General features: G+C 49.3%; 2 protein-coding genes and 1 pseudogene across 3 annotated transcripts; 2 read left to right on the top strand and 1 right to left on the bottom strand.

Annotated features, from left to right (window-relative positions):
• Positions 1–338: 338 nt before the first annotated feature.
• LOC129198382 (E3 ubiquitin-protein ligase TRIM39-like) lies at positions 339–4,597 on the top strand (annotated as a pseudogene).
• A 1,079-nt stretch (positions 4,598–5,676) lies between these two features.
• LOC129198324 (zinc finger protein RFP-like) lies at positions 5,677–9,571 on the bottom strand. The gene is made up of 7 exons (XM_054807526.1): positions 9,113–9,571; positions 8,339–8,434; positions 7,762–7,992; positions 7,541–7,563; positions 7,138–7,253; positions 6,943–6,972; positions 5,677–6,448 (listed from the first exon to the last, which is right to left on the bottom strand). The coding sequence occupies exons 1-7, from the start codon at positions 9,530–9,532 to the stop codon at positions 5,934–5,936; spliced, it is 1,431 nt and encodes a 476-aa protein (XP_054663501.1). The 5' UTR covers positions 9,533–9,571; the 3' UTR covers positions 5,677–5,933.
• Positions 9,572–13,446: 3,875 nt separating this feature from the next.
• Positions 13,447–19,568, top strand: LOC129198325 (E3 ubiquitin-protein ligase TRIM39-like). 2 transcript variants are annotated; one of them, XM_054807527.1, is made up of 6 exons: positions 13,447–13,988; positions 14,998–15,093; positions 15,765–15,995; positions 16,708–16,730; positions 17,456–17,562; positions 18,193–19,568. In XM_054807527.1, exons 1-6 carry the CDS (start codon positions 13,569–13,571, stop codon positions 18,705–18,707), a joined length of 1,392 nt encoding a protein of 463 aa, XP_054663502.1. In that variant the 5' UTR covers positions 13,447–13,568; the 3' UTR covers positions 18,708–19,568. The 2 variants fall into 2 exon arrangements, with proteins under 2 accessions (XP_054663502.1, XP_054663503.1); XM_054807528.1 differs by lacking the exon at positions 14,998–15,093.
• The last annotated feature ends 325 nt before the right edge of the window (positions 19,569–19,893 follow it).

The raw sequence follows: 19,893 nt of genomic DNA, 5'->3' as shown, positions 1-19,893 counted from the left end.
AGATGGAGGTGTACCATTAGATGCCAACATTCTCTCAATTGCACCCACCTCCTGTGTCTGGCAGGACAGGTTGCCTCCCAACCTGCTCACCCCAGGCCACTCTTCCCTGGGAAGTGGTTGCAGGGTGTTTTCTTCCAGTCTTGCTGTTTCCAGAGTGAGCGACTCCCCCGTGGCTCTTTCTGATGGGAATAGTTTGCTGGAAATGAGACTTTTACCTCCAAACCTGTCCAAGTGATTGCAGCCGGGGGGAGTTCTCTCAGTTGGTAGCCCTTCAGCTGGGTCACAGTGATCCTGTCTCCAAAACTCCCAGTTGCTGCCATGCAAAAAAATAATATATATATTTAGCCATGGAGCTTAACAAAGGAGCAGTGGGTTAGAAATTGCTTAGAAACGCTTCCCTGTGAGCTCAGAGCCAGGACAGTGCTTCTTGGAGGACATGTAGTGATGAGCTGCTTATAGGCACATTTGTGGCAGGGGTCCCAAGGACCCCCACCTTGTGCCCCTTTATGTGCATTGAGTTCCAGCATCTACAAGGTTCTGGTTGCACATCTCCCTCACTATTTTCTTATGCTTTCTCCATCCATGGTCCCATCAAGCCTCAAGAGCTCCTCACCCTTCCGGCAGCCCAAACATCTTTTGTTTCCAGCCCTTTTCTGGGAGGGCTGATAGTTTTGCAAGGGCCCAGCCCTAAAAGGAAGGAGACAAAAGCAGCAAGGTGACAGCCCTCAACAGCTCCCCAGGATAAAAAGCTGGAAGATTGACAAGGGAGAAACATGATGCTCCCAGCAGGTCTGGCCAAGGGTGTCACCACCACCCCAGAAGACATGGTGCAAAGAGCCGACTTGCAGGCTCAACGTATCTGTGCCACAGCTTTACACCCAGGACTGGGAAGGAACAGGAAGAGAAAGATCCAGCCCCATCAAAGGGATAAAAACAACAGGTTTTTTTAGTTCACTTCAGAAGAAATTCAGGTGGATATTAAGTTTTCTGAAGGAAGAGAGAGAAGGTCTCAGAGGAAGGACAGCTACCCTGGAGTGCAGAAAACTGGAGGATCTGGTAGGTGTCAATCTCCCTGACCTCTCAAATTCCTGGGCAGTAATACACCAACTTCAGGGTCATTTCTTTAGATCCTTTTTGGTTGTTCTGCACCACTGCAAAATAAAAAAAAAAAAAGTGCAATAATAGCACAGCTTTCTGCCCAAGTTCATGCCAACGTATTTGTGGCTTTTATCAGCAGCTGTCTTCCCAAACCTGTGTTGGTTTTTTTGCATCAGGTTTGATTTTCTTTTTCCACTTGATTTCTCCAGGAATTCAAGAAAATTTAGTAGGGATTTGGGTTCACAGGTGATCTCCTCCTGTGGGAAAAAGCCTGTCCATGAATTTCCCATGGTATTTCTCATCCCATTGCTCCTTCATTTGCATCTTAAAAGAGAAGGACAGAAGCTGTGCCCTGGCAGATCGCACTCAGATTTTAGGCACGCTGCAGGTCCCAGGAAAAAGTGAGCTCTTTTTGCTTTCACAGCTGGAAGACCTGAAAAATGAGATTGAGAAGAGGCAGGCGAAAAATACCACCAAATTCTCAGAGGAGATTTCCCAACTGGACACCTCAGCACAAGGGCCAGAAGAGAAGAGTCTGCAGTCGGTGAGCGAATTCATCCAGGGGAGAATTTACAGCTTTTGAAGGAAAAAATGTAGGGAGGGTTCCCCCACCAGGTAGCTACTGGCTTAATTGGTTGGGCTTTCCTAGTTCCAGTTTACTCCTATTCCCTCTCTAGATCTGGAAACCTCAAGGGAATGAGGAGGGAGAGATTTGTAGCCTGGGAAGATGGAAAAAAGGGGATGAAATCACCGTCTGTGTCAGGGAATGGTGAAGGCTGGTGGTTCCCTATGGGACAGGGAAGCTGAGCACGATAGCATCACCAGCCTTCATCCCATCTTTGCAGTACCTGAGAGAGGGGAGCAGCTGGGGGAGCATCAGGTAGGTCCACGGGCAGGAGGCAAGCTGGGAATGCAGCCCATGGGGTGGATGAGCAGGGTCCATGGCCACATTCCTCCAAGGCATCTTGCAGAAGGACTGAGCTTAAATAGAGCCCCTGGGCCATGGGAAAGGATGTGTGGGGGTCTCAGGTGGTGCTGTTCAGGTCCATTAATGTCTATTAGTGCTGCTGGGGGCCCTGGTAATCTGCAATGGTGATTATGGAGCAAAGTCAGTGTCCTACAGGTGTCCAGTGAAAGGACAGGGTGCAGCAAGATAATTTCTTTTCTAGATTTGGGGAAAAATCCCTAACTAAACAATTAATCATTGCTGTGATTTAAGGAGAAAAAGCTCACACTGAGCTTCCTTTTTTCTTTCTCTCTTATTTCCCTAGGATGTGAGAAGCACCAGCAGCAGGTACGTGGCCTCTCTGAAAGGCTGTTTCATGAGTTTTTGAAAGGGCAATAACCATGGAGGATAAAACTCTGGCAGCTGCTGCATAGAGCTCTACTTCAGGGGAATTGCGAGAGTCTGGAGGGGTATTTTGGGGACCATCGCTACATGCTTGTCCCTGCTCTTCCTAAGGGATTCCTCTCTTGATCACCTCTGAGGATGTGCTGATCAAAGGAACTTTCGTCTCAAAATGACCTCCACATGGCAAAGGCTGGCTTATTTTCACTGCAAAGTCTTGACTCTCTTCTCTAGCCCAGTCCTCCCAAGCAGGACCTTTCTTATGGTCTACACAAAAAAATGAAATTAAAAAAAAAAATATTAATCCAACAGGGAAATTTGGCCTTTGCTTTCCTTGAGGTTTGGGTTGCCAAGGGGGTGAGGTTAAAAAAACCCCCAACATTCTAGCACCACCATCATATAATTTCTGGTGGCATCAGATTTCCTGAAATGATAACAATCACTCTGAAAAGTGTAGGTTGTTTGTTTCCCCTCCCCCGCCAGGTGTGGGAAAGTGACCTTCCAGCTGCCAGTGAATGTTTCTCCAGAGTCAGAAGAAAGAGTCTGTCACTTCTCATGGAGGAACAGTGCTCTGAAGGAAACTCTGAAGAAGCTACAAGGTACTGAGAAGGGCTTGAGGAGGAGAAAAAAAAAAAAAAAAAGACTAGCCATATTTTGGGGAGAACTGGAAGAGCTGAGCTGCATTTAGCTCATTCTTGATATACTTTGGGAACAGAAATACTGCAGAGAGAAACCCTGAGATGGAGGAGAGGAAGAGCAAAGGGCTTTTCCTGGTCAGAAAAATGACAATTTGATACCCACTTAATGCCTCATTTATCACTCTCTTAATTAGACATGCTTTGCCCTAATTTCTGAAGGGTGCTCATGGATGAGGGATGGACTGCTCTCTGGCTTGACTCTGCTCTCCAGCCTAGCTTTTCCCAAAATTGGCTTCTGCTGAGTGTGAGAACACAGGAGCTGTTGTACCTGTTAGATGAAGGTGCACCTAGCCCAAAGTATCCAAAAACAGATGCTGAAAGAAGAATACAAAAATCAAGGCAACCCAACAAGTTTTCTCAGCCCTGCAACTGGAGTCTCAGCGTAACGCTGGAGGAAAACCCACCCCAGGGCAGAGCCCTTGCCTTGAAACCTAACTATTTCCATGAAACAAATATGGAAATGGATTGACCCAATTCATTGCTCTGTCTTCGGGTTTTAGCACTTTTTTTTTTTTTTTTCCAATCACATTCTCAGCCAAACCAGTCTGGTCTTGTCCTGTGGTTGACACTTGCTGTAGCAGACAACCTGCTTGAGACTTTGCTGGTTTACATTCCACATATCTCTCTCTTTTTTTTTTTTTTTTCTCTCGACATAGCATTTCTTTTTGGCCCAACATAGCCTGAAATCTGCAGGGATTTCTGCATGAGTCTGTTGCCATTACTGTGCACCTTTTCCTTTTGGATTTTTTTGGGGTGGTTAAAACCAGCTTTTCTGTTTCATGTATAGAACCCTTTCCCTTCTTGGAGATGCTTCCATCTTGGGATGCTTTTGCCCCTTGAATGTCAGCCTGGGTCCTGCTGGCCCCCTCCAAGCCCACCACATCCCTAGGATGCTCAGCCTTGCTTCTGACACCCCTTCCCCCACCCCACAGCCATCGTGACCCTGGACCCCAACACAGCTCACCCCGACCTCATCCTCTCCGAGGACCGTAAGAGCGTGAGACGTGGGGAAGGACGACGGGACCTGCCTGATAACCCGGAGAGATTTGACTACTGGCCCTTTGTGCTGGGATGCCAGGGCTTCATGGCCGGCCGGCATTGCTGGGAGGTGGAGGTGGGGGACGGGGGAGATTGGGCTGTAGGGGTGGCCCGTGAGTCCATCCCTCGGAAGGGACATCTCAGCCTCTGCCCCCAAGGAGGGATCTGGGGGGTGGAGAAGTGGGGGGGACAAGTTCGGGCACTCACCACCCGCAAGGTGACCCTCCTACCCCTCCGTTGGGTGCCCCGTCGGGTCAGCGTCCACCTGGACTACACTGGAGGGACAGTGGCATTCTTTGATGCAGATGAGGGGGGGCTCATGTTCATTTTTTCCCGTGCCTCCTTCACTGGGGAGAGGGTCCATCCGTGGCTCTGGGTGGTGGGGGCCAGGTCCCAGCTCAGGCTGTGTCCCTGAGACATGGAGAGAAGCATCCCCGCACACTTTTCACGACTGCATGCCTCCCAGGGACCATGGGGAATAGAAGAAAAGGGGACTGTGGCTTTTGTGCTTCCTTCTTCCTCATGAAACTGGGGTATTGATGTTCAGGGAGAAGAGATAAACCTGAGAAAAATGAGGCAGGGGGAAACTGTGGAGAGGGGACCCTGGGGCATAGAAGTGGGAAATAGTGGGAAAAGCGGGGGAGGGCGAACCAGAGTACAGTAGTAGTAAAGTTTGCCTGATTAAGTATAGATGTCCCCCGGTCACCTCCAAACCAAGGGGGCCAAACTTCACCTTTTCTCCCCCAACCTCCAAGAAGGCGCAATTGCCCTAAACCAGACAGTTTCACCCTTATAAAGGATCCTGGGGTGGCGAGTTCAAATGCAGACACCTGCACTGTGAGTTTCTGATGTCAGGTGAGGTTTATCCCAGCCTTCAGCACTCCAGTGTGGAGTCTTATCAATGTGGTGTCTTTACTGATGGAAAGATCACACATGGCAAAGCTCCTGAACCTCAACTGTTTCTTCTCTTCTCCAAGAGTTGATATTTGAAACCTCCATGATGTAGATCATTAATAATAAAAAAAAAATATTATTCTCTCCTCTGTGTCTTCGCCTCTGGTTGGGACTGCCAGCAGAAGGAGAGCAGTGTGGCACATGGCTTCCAGGGATGTCCTTAGGTCACCTGCATGGGGCTTGTAGACCTTTCTGGGTGCAGGCACAGTCAAGGTTTTTGTGCCAATACCAGGAATGGTATTTAATCAATCATAGATCTTATGATTCTATCAGACTCATTTAAGTTGGAAGAGACCTTTAAGATCATCAGCTCCAACATTAACCTAGCACTACCATGTCCACCACTAAACTATGTCCCTAATCATCACATCTACACCTCTTTTAAATACCTCCAGGAGTGGTGACTAAACCACTTCCCTGGGCAGCCTGTTCCAGTGCTTGACAACAAAAAATAATCAACCAATACTCCAGTCCCAGCTTGAACCTGACACCCAGAAGCAGCAAATAACCAGACAGAGAAGAACATTACAGCATGTAAATCTTTTTACTTCATCTAAAACCATAAGAGAAGAGAGGAGCAGTCAAGCTGGTGCAAGACACTGTGGGGCAGACATGGCTCCATTTGTCAGCCACTGATGCCCCAATTTGGGCATTAAAATTTGGGACCCTTTGGGATCACTGAGAATGGAAAGAGGCCAGAAAGGCCAGATAGGAAATTAGTAGACAGAAGTCATCCAAAGTGCTAGAAACAGATGTTGGGGATGTAAATCTTGTGTTTAGCGTAAGAAAGGAGAGCTTCAGGGACACAGTGTGATCTGGGATCCCTCACTCCACACCAGGAACCAGGGATGAACACTTTCCCCTTTAAATGAAGCTGCTGGGAAAGTGAATATCAAGGCCCTCTTATCGGCATCAAAAAATGCCACCTGACCCTTCTCATAGTCCAGAGAGACCCGGACCCTTCTGGGGACCTGGATCTGGTATAGTGGGATACGCTCAAGGGAGGTCAGAGCCCAAAACTGACCTTCACAGAGCCCCATAGACCAGAGCTCCATCTCAGGGCTCACAGCAGCATCTTCCCTCCTCTTCAGGGACTCCCTGGCCACCCCCACGGCCCAGGAGCCTTGGGGTGTCACCTCCACCTCCCAGCAGCATCTCCCTGATGTGATGCCCTCGCAGCCCAGCACACAGGGATCGATGCCAAACCCCTCAGCAGATGGGTCCTGCTGGGCTTCTTCCCACCTCACACTCCTCCCATCCGCTGACACAATGAGCTGGGGATGAGCCGTGGATGGATCCAGGGTCACCTTCACTGCAAGGGGAAGAGAGTAGAGCATCAAAAGGAAACCAAAGCATTTCCCACGGCTTCGGGTTCTGACTCCCCTGCTGCAGGATCAGACACTGGTGGTTTTTCCCATCCCACAGGACCCAGGCAACCATCAGAAGACGACTCCCAAGGGAGCAAAAGAACAAGCCCTAAGGCAGATGAGTAGGAGATCCCTACTCTTTTTCGTGCAAAAAAAAAAAAAAGCCAAACTAGGTATTTGTTCCCTGAACATATTGACATGAGGGGCAGACTCAGTCTTCATGCAGCTTAGCAGCTCCACTGAAAGAAATTGATCCATCACCACATTGTTGTGAGGATTCCCTGACTCCTTATGGTGTCATCGTCCCCCCATTCATTGTTTTGTTCGGATACAACAGCATCTTCCCCAGATGACCCTTCAACTCATGACCCATCCCATGATGGGCTCAGCCTTCCCTTGGTCCTTCCAACTCCCTCATCTCCAGGAAATGTGAACTTACTCTTTTCAGGCTGTTCAAACATCAGGATGTCTAAAGAGGGGAGAAAAAGAGACATTCATTGATATAACATGCAAGTATCAGCATGGGCATGAAAACAAAGAGGTTCTGCCACACTGAAACCACCTATATAATCACAGTAAAATATAATTTATGCTCACACAGGTCCATCTCCCTACCCCAGCCCACACTTAATACCTTGGAAGCTCCTCAGAGTCTCCTCTAGAGCAATACTTTTCTCCCTGAAGTGATTGATTTTCTTTTCCAGCTCTGGAAGAAGCAACGGGGGCTGCTGGAAATTTTCCAGTTCAAACCTAGAGATGGACAACAGAAAGAAGAGGTGAGGATGCATCCCTTCAGAGAGAGACCAGGAAAACTTTTGTGCACACCTATAGCTCAGAGGAGCTGGTGCAGGCTTTAATAAACCTGCTGCACATTCAACAATGAGTAGAGACACCTTTGCTCAGAGCTTCTGTCCACAAAGCCAAATATTTGGCTTTTGGGGGAGGTTTTGTAAAGGCTTTCCTGTACCTGTCGTAACACAAGGTCCAACCTCCCTCCCCAGCCTGGGATGGAAGGAGAAGCTCAGGAAGCCCCATACCTGCTCAAGGTGCCTCTGATATCCTGGAACGGAAAGAGGGAAGAGAACTCAGTGAATGGATCTTAGTAGCAAAACATCTACTGAAACCCCAACAGCATGGATGTGCCTTTGGAGCAGACCGTAGCCTGGGTTTGGCTGCGTCATGGGGCAATACTCCAAGCCAGAAAATAATAGCCTGGACCCAGGTGGTGATAACCTGGCTCCATTCCCTTCATCCTCACCTGCAGGAATTTGCTTGCTGGTTGCTGGCACTTCTCCTCCATCTCCTGGATCAAGGTATCCAGATGAGATATCTCCTTTGTCAGACTAGTGATGTTTTCTTCCTGCATTTTCTCAACATCCCTCTCCAGGTCTCCCAGCTGAGCCAGCAGATGATGTGCATGGTCTTCCAGGAAGAGACGCAACCCTTCAAACTTGGAGAAAACCCTCTGCCGCTCAGCTTCGGTCTTCTCCTGCAAGAAGGAGACACAAGGGAAGAAGAGGGTGGAGAAGGATGCAGCAAAGTCCCATGTGTGCCAGTGGCTGCCCACCTGGAAAGAGTCAGTGTCTCAAGTATCCTATATCCTTTATATATGCATATATATATATATTTTGCTTTCCATTCAGCAGTCGAGTCCCTGGCAGGGTGCCAGGCTCCGCCTGTTATTTTTTTCCTACAATATGGAGAAAAGTCAGGTAGCAGTTGGTTTGGTACCTGGAAAGGGACTCCAGCCCCAGGGCAGAGCAGGATGACCACCATCACATCTAAAGCCAAAGGGAGACATCCAGACCTCCAACCCTCCTGATACAAACACTTACTAAGTATTCCCAGTTTCTCCTCATTTCCACCTCTCGAATCCCCAGGAGTTTGTCTCTGTCTTCCTTGAGGGCTTGCAGACGAGCCTGGATTTGTCCCTGAGGAAGGAAAAAATAAAGACCTCATGTCTCTGGAGAGTGAGACAGACTGAAAAAATACTCTGGGGAGGGAATTGTACTGTGGCCAACTCCAGAGCTTCTCCTTGTGTCCTGCTTCGTCTAGAAGGATCCTGAGCTTAAGACCTAGGAATGCTTTAAATGGAAATAAATGCCACATAACGGAAAAAACTTTCTGCACCAGCCCTTGCCTGCATTGGATCCTTTCTCTGAGCTGATTTAATTCACTGATACAGCAAGAAAATGTCCCCTTTTTTACTGGCCCATGTTGCTGCTCGTTTAGAGAGCATCTTGTGATCAGAAGATGTCCAGTAAGCACCAGAGCTGGACAAAGGCTTGAATATTGCAGCAAGGAAGATGGGATTAAGATCTCATCCCTTCAAGCTACAGAGCATCAGGTTCTCAGATGAGAACTGAGACAGCAGAAGCACCGGTGCATGGTCTGTGCTGTCATTTTGAAACGGGTCAGTTTGGTTTGGGGGAAGAGCAGACACAAACACCCAGAAGGGGACAATACTTCTGCCCCCAGCCTACTTCCCTGAGTGAGGACAAGATGTTTCAGAGCCTGACGATAATATGCCATGAGGGGAACATCAAGCCCTGATGGTGCTGCTCTGGCTCCTAGTGCACATCTAGATGGAAAAAAACCCCAACATTTACCTTGTATTCCTGGACAGCTTCCTGCACAGGAAGCATCGTGTGAGCCCGATGCGCTCGGGACTCCCGGCAGATCACACAGATGATGGCTTCATCGTCTTTGCAGAAGACCTTCAGAGGCTCCTGGTGCCTCTCACATCCTTCCTCCTCAACGGTCTCGCCTCTGGCTGCCTGCAAACTCAGCCGCTTGGCTATTTCAAGCACCCGTGCCAGCTCCCGGCTGGGCCGCAAGTTTCTCTCCGGTGCAGTCTCCTGGCACTGTGGGCAGGAGAAATTCACCGTGCACCACTCCCAGCAGCGGGTGATGCACTCCCGGCAGAAATTATGACCACAATGGATGGAGACGGGGTCTCTGAAATACTCCAGGCAGATGGGGCAGGAGGCTTCACTGGGGAGCTCTGCGGTGGGGCTCGGTGCAGCCATGGGGCCCTAGATGCAAGCTGCAAGACTGCGGCCACTTTCATTTTCCTCTGAGCAAGGGAAAGGCGTTTCCCTTCCTGCCGCCCCCGAGGTGGGCAGAGCCAGAGCTGAGGCTGGGTGGGAAGGGAGAGAGCAGGTGATGGCCAAAGTCCTCCTGGTTGCATCCCCCAGGGTGGTCCCTGTTCCCAAAACGGCTGGTACCTGCAGTCCGTATGGGTTGCCTGGTACCCACAGCCTGGCAAGGAGGAAGGATGGGGAAAGGGAGCCCTGCCAAGCCTGTGTGTGTGCAACCCACATCCTGGAAGGGGGCTGGGCATGAGAGCAAAGAGGATTTGGGGAGAGGGCTTGGCACGGAAAAGATGGGGCTGAAGAAGGTTGCATATCTCGGGGGGGTGAAGGAGGAGGAATGAAGCGTGGGGGCTGAGAGGCACCTGTGTGGAGTGGAAGAAGGGACCCAGGATGGGGAGAGGGTCTTGCCCTACCCTTGGCAGCAAATCAATGCTCCTGGGCAGACATAGGGCCAGCATCCGTTCTGCCTTTGCAGTAAACGCTGCCCAAGGCGGGGGGAAAGCAGAAAAGAGAGATAGGACCCCATCCAGCTCCCTCTGATCCTGAGAAATTTGCAGCCACCTCCCCTCACCTCTGTCAAATCCTCCCTCCAGCTTCAGGCATTAAACCACTCCCACCCTCTGCATTGCAAATCAGGATCAATTCCCCAGTCCCGGCTTATTAGCATAGTATTTCTCCAGGTACTGATAGACCCCAGGGATCCCATTTCCAGCACAAAAGGGGCTGGATGCCCCAGGCAAGAGCAACCTTGCTCCCTGTTGGGAAGAGCAACACTTAGTCCTTACACTCCTCTGGGAAAGTCTTATTTGCATGGGGGGGGGGCTTTGAACTTCCTTATCATTTGAACCATCCTTTTGATCTGACCCATTTACAGCTTTGCTATCACTATCCTGCCCTCTCCACAGTCGGGCATCAACCAGGCTGAAAACAAGTAATTCCTTTCCCAAGGGACCTATTTTTCAGCCCAAACAGTTTCCTCATCTGGCTGATCCCATGAAAGTAAGGTCTGCAGGAAAAAGCACCCCTTTCCCTGGTCTGTACTTAGATTTAACTCTGAAACGGTGGGAAAAGGAGGCAGGAGCAAAACCACACAATGCAAAGAAAAAAATTGAGGCGGGGTGGTTTGTGCCTGATGGTTAATTGTGGCGGCCTCCAGCCCCATATCTATGCCTCAAAGCAATTAAGCTGAATCCCACAGAAAGCCTTTTACTACTAATTTTCTTCTTCCACTCACACAGAGGCATTGAGCAAATGTCTTCCTCACCTTCAAAATAAAACCTCCAGCTCCCTCTTGAGACCACACTCACTAATAGTCCCTGTTGATTACACACAACCAATTAAGGGCTTGTTTGGAGAGGGATGTCACTATTTTTAACCTTATACCCAACCCAATTCACTGCTTAAAAAGCTGTAATGCAAGGCTTTAGTTGTAAAAAAAAAAAATAAACAACACACCAAACTCACCTTTAGGAGCTGAGCCAGGTAATCCACAAAGTCAAATCAAGCCTTTAGTGAGTTTTGCCTTAAGGTTTAAGTCTGATATTGAGCAAAACAGGTACATTTAAGTATCCCATGTTTCCCTTCTCTATGGCTTGTTGCTATTTAAGATCAAGTTCAGCAAGCAATGCTTTACCCACTTCTCAGTCTCTCCCTCAGCATACACATCCCTCACCCAAATCTCCCCCACACCAATGATGGGATCAAACAACGCCATATTTTCTTGATCCTGGGAGAGGCAGCACCAAACCTCTGCTGAATTTTCTCAGGGGATAAAATTCCCTTACTGAGGGCACCAGAGTAATGAATCAGGAAGGGTGCACAGCCACACACAGATGCTCCTCCAAGGCAGCTTGCAAAAGGGCTGTGTGCCAGGCAGGACCGAGCTTAAATAGAGTCCCTGGACCATGGGCAGGGGGTGGGGGGTCCCAGGTGGGGCTGTTTGGGGCCATTAATGCTCATCGGGACTTTGCCGATGATGCCAGGACTTGGCAAAATGAACTGACATTGCCAGGTTTGGAGAAGCCAAGATGCTTTTTCAGGCACATCAAGCTCTGCTTCAAGCCCAAAAGAAGTCACAGCAAAGAGTAAAGCCGCTGTAGGCGATTGCTGGGAGATTACTCTGATTATGTTACTCATGGAGTTAATTGGGGAGGAAAGGTGGCTTTTGGCGCTGGGGCAGAGGTGATGATGCTGTCAGCCCTTGTGGGACAGCAGGAGGAAGAAGGACAGGAGAGAAAGAATGTCCTAAATACTAAAGTCAAAGTCAAGCAGTCCCTCAGGGGTATTCACCCCAACATCAGTCTCTCTGCACGTCTCATTCCCCAATAAAGCAACCCTTAACTCGAGATTAACACCAAAAAAAAAGAGTGACCCAAGCATGAAACCGTACCACAGGTTTCAGTCTGAGTGTTCGTGCGCGCAGAGTGTTGCACCGGAAAATCATGACCCGTGAAAACACTTGCAAACAAATAACGGCAGATGCGTTATTTACTGATGTTCTCAGAAAACATGTCACTTTGTTACCCAGCCTCAGCCCAATGCAAATAAGTCCCGTTCGCTTCAGCTTGCGAAGGGCTTTGGACCGGGAGCTGTCCTTCCACATGCCACAGGTTGGTGGTCTGTGGGATTGAGTGATTTAGGGATTTTTTTGTCTAAGAGGAAGAACGACGTTGCTGTCCCTCCACAGAGCCGCAGAGCAGAGGAGAGGAGGACATTTACCACTTTGGTGTTCTAAAACTCAATTTGGGATGAGGTCTTGGTAGATCTGGGGGCTTGTTGCTACAGCCTGAGATGAGGGGCTTTGCAGAAAAAACAGAGATGCTGAGGCTTTTAAAAACTGATGCACAAAAAGCAGGGGCAGGCTCATGGGGTGAAAGCACGTTTATGCAGGCAGACACCCAACCAACCGTGCAAGGTCAGCGCAGCTGGAGTAAAGTGACATTGCAAATCAAAAAACCAGCCGTGGGAGGGGAGATTTCCATTGCTGGAAGGTCATTCCTGAAATATCACCTTTTTTCCCCAAAATGTGGCGGCCAAGGTATGAAGGAAGCTCTCCTGAAGCGCGGTGGGATCTTGGTGAAGGAGAGCCCGTTTCCGAGCAGATTGAGGGGTATGGCTGGTTGTGCAGCTCTTTCATTTACAGGGTGGAAGAAAATCCCCTCCTTTCCTTACTCACAGGTAAGCGTGGAAGAAAAGGAAAATTAAAGATGAGAGGGTGAGTGGTAATCGGCTGCTGCTTGACTCCAGGCTCAGCCCTGAACTCTGAAAGAAATGGCATCCTGTTTAAAAGGAGAATCGAAAGCAACAATAAAAGTATTTATAGCTGCGCGTACATGCACAGAAATGAGGACGCTGGCAGGTCAGTGGGGAAGCCAGTAGTTAGGTATGATAAATAATAAAGAGCTGAAACGAGCAGCAAAGGATGTGTCCTGGTGGTTTGACTTGAAAAAGGGAGACTTATCCATGGCAGGGGGTTTGCTTAAGCTCTATTCCCATGGCCGTGCCCTTCAATTAATAAATTAAAAGCGCATTTATTAATAAGCAATGAAAGTAGACTGATTTCTGGGTGCCAGACCCCATGGGGAGGCTTGGGGCAGGGGGGCTACCTCTGAATTTGCCTGGGTATTTTTCTTTGTGGAGGCAGGTGATATAGAAGCTGCAGGCGTATCTCTAACAAGTCAGGAAATTCTGAAGGATGTTTATTTTCTATTTAATCTCTTTTCAACCCACCAGGGTCCCTGCAGAAAGGGGGGGTTCTCTCTTCCCCTCTGCAGCTGCTCAGTGCAGCATTTTGCTCAGCAGCAGTCGCAACCCGGAGAAAACCTGGTGCATCTCAGCAGTAAAAACTCCCCCGCCGCTTGCTTTCACCTCCCTCGGGGCTCGAGACACCTGCAGGAAGGGGAGCAGCCAACGGGCAAGACCAGCCGGGGCGGAAAACGAAAGCTGCCCCGTCATCCTTGCTGCCAAGACCATGGCTGCAGACAGCCCTGCCGAAAGTTTCCGCGATGAAGCCTCCTGCTCCATCTGCCTGGGCTTCTTCCAAGACCCCGTCTCCATTCATTGCGGTCACAACTTCTGCCGGGCGTGCATCACCCGTTGCTGGGAGGAAGCTGAGGAGAATTTTGCTTGCCCTCAGTGCAAAGAAACGGCCCCACAGAGAAACCTGAGACCGAACCGGGAACTGGCAAAAATCATCGAGATAGCCAAGCGGCTGAGCCTGCAGGCAGCCAAAGGAGGGGCAGGAGGGGAGAGGCTGTGCGACAAGCACCAGGAAGCTCTGAAACTCTTCTGCGAGGAGGATCAGATCCCCATCTGCTTGGTTTGCAGAGAGTCCCAGGCTCACCGAGTCCACGCCGTGGTCCCCATCGAGGAGGCTGCGGAGGAGTACAAGGTGGGAGGTCTCTGTGCATGGCATGGGGATGAGGGAGGAGGAGGGGACCGGGTCAGGGACCTGCCCTGTGGGTTGTTATGCTTGCAGACGTCTGGATTTCTACCCCTTTCAGTCTGCTTTCTGCATCGTGGCATGAGCATTGGATTACAGCCGCCCCCACCCTGCCTGCTCTACGCTCCCCCTCACTGACATTGCTGGTCACCCTGACTGTCTTGAAGCTGTCATTTCCATATTATCACAGTGTCCTCATATAAATCATGCTGGAAAGGAGCCCATGAGATCATCTAACTCAACCTCCTGCTCAAAGCCAGGGTCAGATACGCTGTCTCAGACATTGGGGAGTGCAGGAGATGCTGCGTGTAGATGAACATGACGAAGTCAGGTCTGACGGTGCTGGTGTGCAAGGCAAGGTTGGGTTTTCCAGCACATCCATGGTCTGGGCTCCAGTTTCATTGTGTACATCTGCTGCAAAAATTTATTTTGATGAAAGTGAGAAGGAAAATTTGCTCTCACCACAGACGTGCGATCTAGCCCCGGTCTCACCGCACAAGGGTGATGTAGAGTATGGTCTTCACACCTTTGTGGCATAAGATGGCTTGAATGTCCCATCCAGGCTTTGAAGTTGTGGCCAAAAGCACGTTCCTTGGCAGCTGAACTGAGCAAAGAGCCCAAACTTATGAGTTTTGGGTGAGCACTGAGTGCAGGCTGAATCTGAACAGATGCCGGCAGGGTGTCCCCAGTCATTTAAAACTCCTTGTCCGCTGAATTGGTCCTTTGCCTGAGTCTTTTCCAATCTATGCCATGAATTTCACCCTGGTTGTTGGAGAAAGTGACCCGTTCTGGCTGCCCTGCTCTCCCAGCAATCAGGGTTTATGAATTCCCAGAGCCGGATTAAGCAGGGAAGAATCTGAGTTTGCAGGAGATAAACCTGGATAGGTGGGATGACGGTAGTGGGATGGACCAGCTAGAGGAAGAAAATACACTAACAGGGTGTTTCATCGCCACTCAGGAGAAATTCCAGGCTCATGTGCAGATCTTGAAGGACAGAAGAGAAAAGCTGTTGGGGCTGAAAGTGGTCGAGGAAGGGAAAAGCCTGGACTTTCTCGTAAGTGTCTATCCCTGGGTGGTCATGGCTTTCTCCCTTTCCTTCTTTTTGGTTGTCCCTCTGGCCACAGTGATGGATGTGGAGACATGACATATTCCATGGTCAAAAAATCACATCTCCATGGTCCCTTGCACGTGCATGGGAATGTCCTCTCCATTGGGGTAAAGGTCTGGGCAGTCCCCAGGGTAGATTAAAAAACATCCCCGTTTTCCTCCTGTCTCCTCCTCCTTGTACATCTTAGCAGGCTGGGAACATGTGTTGGATTTTGCCAGGTTATTGTTGATCTTTCTCGTCCTCAGTTTGCTCACAAGTGGGACGCGTTCCCAAATTCCCCCTATTGATACATACAGAAAATGGGAATCACCCAATTGCTTCTTTCTTACTTTGTGTTCCCTTTCCCCGACCTCTTTCACTGACTAATCTGTTTACAGTTTTGTTTTGTACCTTCCCTTGCTGTTCAAAGGTTGGTTACAAAGATCACGGTCCATGGGAAACGCCCTTTGCCAGCAACTTCAGCCTAGAAATGGCAAAAAAAAGTGTCTTAATTATTCCCCCGCTCTGCAATAGGCACTGGAATTTGTGGCTGTGTTATAACTCATCACGTTAAATTGTCTCCGTTGCAATTTTTCTTGACCATCTCTGCCTCTCCCTTGCGTCGGTTCTCTTTGCAGGAACGAGTTGAAATGGAGAGGCAGAAGGTTGTGTCTGAAGTCAAGGAGCTGCACCAGTTTGTGGAGGGACAGGAACGTCTCCTTTTGGACCGCCTGGCAAAGCTGGACCAGGAGATCATGAGGAGACAGGAGGAGAACATCAACAGGCTTTTGGAGGAGATCTCCTCCATCGGCGAGCAAATCCGTGAACTGGAGGAGAAGTGTCAGCAGCCAGTGTGTGAATTCCTGCAGGTGAGACCTCAGGCCCCTCTGAAGATTGTTGGCCTTGCACACTACTGGTGTCACCAGTCCAGGAGTCAAATTCATTCTAAATACTCCTTTTAAAATGTATATTTCAAATCTTTTATTATTTTTTTTAAATTATTTTCTTAAATGATCACAAGCATGGCCCAACTGTCCACTTGAATACTTAAAATCAACCACAGCCTATTTAAATCGCTGTCTATTTAGATGGGTATGGGATTCATCCATCTAGTGGTACATGTCTACATCCTAAACAATTGTCCAAGTCCCTTTGTACGCAGTGGAGAAACAACAGGCACTCATCTTGTCTTTAGGTCGTCATCCAAACCCATCACCTGAGCCCACCTCCAGGCTCTGGTTAATTCTTGATTTAAAACATTCAAATACGCTGAAGCAGTGGCGTGCATTAGAAGTAATAATACCCATGCTGGAAGGGTAGGGATGTGAAAGGTGGTGGGTGATGGCAGATAATTACAACAAGCTGCTTATTAAGCGATATTGCCATGACCTCACCTACCTCCCCAGCAGATCTGCAAACACTGATCGGTATCAAGGGACTGATTTTAGACCCATAATTTAGCCAGACCAGTGCCTTGAGTTGCTTGCGGTCACACCACCGCCCTGTGGTAGCTGTTTGCTGTTTACTATCAGGTTGACTTTACTCTGACCTAATGCTCCTTCTCTCATCTTTCCCTTGTAGGACAGCAAAAACATCTTGAGCAGGTTTGCGGCTCCTTTCAAGTGTTCTTGCACTGTTAATGTTGTTTTATCTCTACGAGGGTGACACTGATGGACTCCGAACCCCCAACCTCTTATGTTCCCTGTATGCTAGGGACTGTATAGACATGTAGGAGAAAACCAGGACACCGCAAAAGGTCCGAGTAGGATGCTGAAGACCAGGGAAAGGTATCAGACGGGATGATGGTGCCTCCAGCTCTGCTGCAGCTTCTCCTCTATAGTCCATCCAAAACTATCTATTTCTGGAGGGCTGAGCTTTCACTCTCTGCCTTTGTGAGCCCATCAAAAATAGCAACCCAGCAGCTAAAAATATGTGGACGTTTAAATGCTAAGGAGTACATCCAGGTGGAAGGGAATCCAGTATGAACTTCCATCCCTATAACAGACCTCTTCATGTCCTCTTTGGACATGGATCAAGAAGGTGGGTTATTGGAAAAACAAAAGCGATCAAGAAAAGGCATTTTTTTTGTCTGCATTTCCCTTGATGTAGACTGCTACTGGCCACGATGGAAAGTCTTTACCATCCATAGATAAGTGCTCTGGGTGAGCAAACCCTTCTCTGGGAGCTCATTAATGACTGCCCTAGCACCAAACCTTTGCTCCAGTCCTACGATTGCTTATTTCTTTATAAGAAAGTTGAAAATTGGTCAGTGCACAATGACAATTATGAGTGAAGGAAGTATTATCAGAAAGATCTTCCTTCTTTCCAGGCTTGAGAAGGACGATGCCCAGAAGCCAGCAGAGACATCACCTGAGAAACCCACCGATCTTCCTCAGAAAAATATTGCCCTCAAAGAGATGCTGATGAAATTTCAAGGTACAGAGAAATTGGGGAGGAGAGTGTTTGAGGTCACGCTAGGTCTGTCTGCAGCAGATCTAAGGAAGGAGATCTCAGCTAGGTAGGAGAAGTCCTGGTGAAATGGAGAGATGCTTTCGACACGCCCTGCAGAGCTGTAGCCATATTAGCATAGCAAGAAGCAATTACTCTGGCTGATTACATGAGAGAGGGTGAGTTTGCCTCCTGGCAGACCTCGGTAAGTGTTGGTGTGCTGTGGGACCTCAAGCAGGGTCAGCGTTGCCTTTGGAAATCACCTCTCTGAATGAGACCAAAGGTGAAAATTGCAAATGTTTCCACATGGTAACTTAAAAAAGAAAAGTCATGGGACACCTGAGGCTTTATTTCCTCTTTCCAATGGCCTGGAGACTCCCGGCAAAAATATCCACACTTCAAAGTCTTACTTTTACTCTAGATCAAGCTCCCTTCATGCAGCCGTCTTTTCTACTCCTCCAATCTTGCTCATGGGCATAAACCCATTCCTGCTCTGCTCCAGCAAACAGGAACTGGGAGCTGGAGCATCCCAAGCTGGGGGAAGATGGGGAAAACGTGACCCTAATGTCCTTGAGGGCCAAGTTGTGCCTGTGATGCTCATCTTCTCTCTGTCCCCAGTAAGTTTGACGCTGGATCCAGAGACGGCACATCCCCGGCTCGTCCTGTCTGAGGATCGCAAGCGTGTGAGATGGGAAGACACCCGCCAGCCCGTACCCGACAACCCCAAGCGTTTCGACTCCTCTCGTTGCGTCCTGGGTTGCGAGGGTTTCAGCGCGGGGAGGCATTACTGGGAGGTGGAGGTGGGCGATGGGGAAGCCTGGGCTGTTGGGGTGGCCAAGGAGTCGGTGAAGAGGAAAGGACGGATCAGCGTCAACCCCAAGGTGGGGATCTGGGCGGTGGGGCAGTGTGGGAGCCAGTACCAGGCTCTCACCTCTCCTACCATCCCCATCTCCCTGCTCGCTGCCCCCAAGGTGATTGGGATTTACCTGGACTACGAGGCAGGGCGAGTGGCGTTTTTTGACTCCAATAACGAGGCACCGATCTTCACCTATCCCCCAACATCCTTTGCAGGGGAGCAAATCCTCCCCCTGCTCTGCCTGGGGAGAGGGTGCCAGTTCACGCTCTCTCCCTGACCCCCCATGGGACAGCATCCACTCGAGTCTCACCCGCTGGGATCTTGGGGAGACCACAGGGGCTCATCACCTCAGCGTGAAGAATACGCTGTCCAGCATGGAAAATTCTCTTTTCCTATCATTTATGTCAGCAAGAAACATCAGTTGCTTCAGAGCTTGTAAAGGAGGGGGGCTGCTCTGCTGGCCCCCAGAAACCTGCATTGTTCTGTCATCAGGTGGCTTTGCCGATGATGCTGCCCTGGCGCATCCATGCTGATAAACCCCTTCCAAAAACCTCTCTGTTGGAGGACAGAGGTAGAACTGAGCTGAACACATGCTGAGCCGGTTCCCAGTTTCTCTTTCCTCCACCCTCTCCGACTGATCATGCGTCCCTGCTGTTTGCTGGGCCCATTTTTTGGCTCACTTAGCTTTCAGCTGCGCGACTGAGCATAGATGCTGCGGATGATGATACAAAAGCCTGGAGGACTTCATGATGACTTCAGGTTTTATGTGGTCTCTGACAAGGTGGTAATAATCTAATCCAAGGGCAAGATAGGCAAGACCTGATCTGGTGGAAGGGGACTTTAAATCATCAGAATTACCCGCATCTCTGGTGTGAGCTTGTGTTGGATAGGTGCTTAGTGCCGTGTGATGTCCATATCTTTGGACACTGTAAGGACTCACCTCTCCATCCAGGCTATGGTCCCTCCAGGGTTAGCAAAGAACAGTGGCAAATTGTAATTTATCTCATCTAGAAACAGCTCGATAAGGGTATGTAGGAGAATTTACTTCTCTCCTCTGATTAGAGGGAGCCCAGATTGACTGGATGGCACGGAGACACTGTAGATGCCTAAAAGCAAGAGAAATAAATCCTTCCCAAGGCAGAGTCGGCTTTAACCTGTTATTGAGCAACAGCTCCAGGCTGAGCTGTTGCCTAATGGAAATTTGGGGGCATATGGAGGAACCCAGGAGGGATGGAGGGTACTCACGGGAGCATTTCTTAGTGGATGGAGTCAATGTTTTCACATATCCAAACTGATTGTATGGCTGCGCCCTTGCTTGCTTGAAAAGCTTTGTTTGCCTCAGCTGCCGAATGCAAACTATGGAAATGAGAATAAGAAATTGCTTCCTTTGCAGCCTGGTGTTGTGGTTATTGCGTCCTGGCACTTCAAGGGCAGCAGATGGGAACCTCTGCAAAATTCCCAGC

Source organism: Grus americana, chromosome 32 (assembly GCF_028858705.1).
Source record: "Grus americana isolate bGruAme1 chromosome 32, bGruAme1.mat, whole genome shotgun sequence".
In the NCBI taxonomy this organism is placed as follows: domain Eukaryota; kingdom Metazoa; phylum Chordata; class Aves; order Gruiformes; family Gruidae; genus Grus; species Grus americana.
Note: the sequence above shows the minus strand (reverse complement) of the source record. Positions and strands in the feature narration are given on the sequence as shown.

Excerpts from the sequence above, each read along its gene's own strand:
- LOC129198324 (XM_054807526.1), bottom strand. The coding sequence starts at position 9,532 with ATGGCTGCACCGAGCCCCACCGCAGAGCTCCCCAGTGAAGCCTCCTGC. Across the intron at positions 7,564-7,761 it reads CAGCAAGCAAATTCCTGCAG|GATATCAGAGGCACCTTGAG; the intron begins GTGAGGATGAAG and ends TTTCCGTTCCAG. Across the intron at positions 7,254-7,540 it reads ATCAGAGGCACCTTGAGCAG|GTTTGAACTGGAAAATTTCC; the intron begins GTATGGGGCTTC and ends GTCCATCTCTAG.
- LOC129198325 (XM_054807527.1), top strand. The coding sequence starts at position 13,569 with ATGGCTGCAGACAGCCCTGCCGAAAGTTTCCGCGATGAAGCCTCCTGC. Across the intron at positions 15,094-15,764 it reads GGAAAAGCCTGGACTTTCTC|GAACGAGTTGAAATGGAGAG; the intron begins GTAAGTGTCTAT and ends TTCTCTTTGCAG. Across the intron at positions 15,996-16,707 it reads CAGTGTGTGAATTCCTGCAG|GACAGCAAAAACATCTTGAG; the intron begins GTGAGACCTCAG and ends TTTCCCTTGTAG.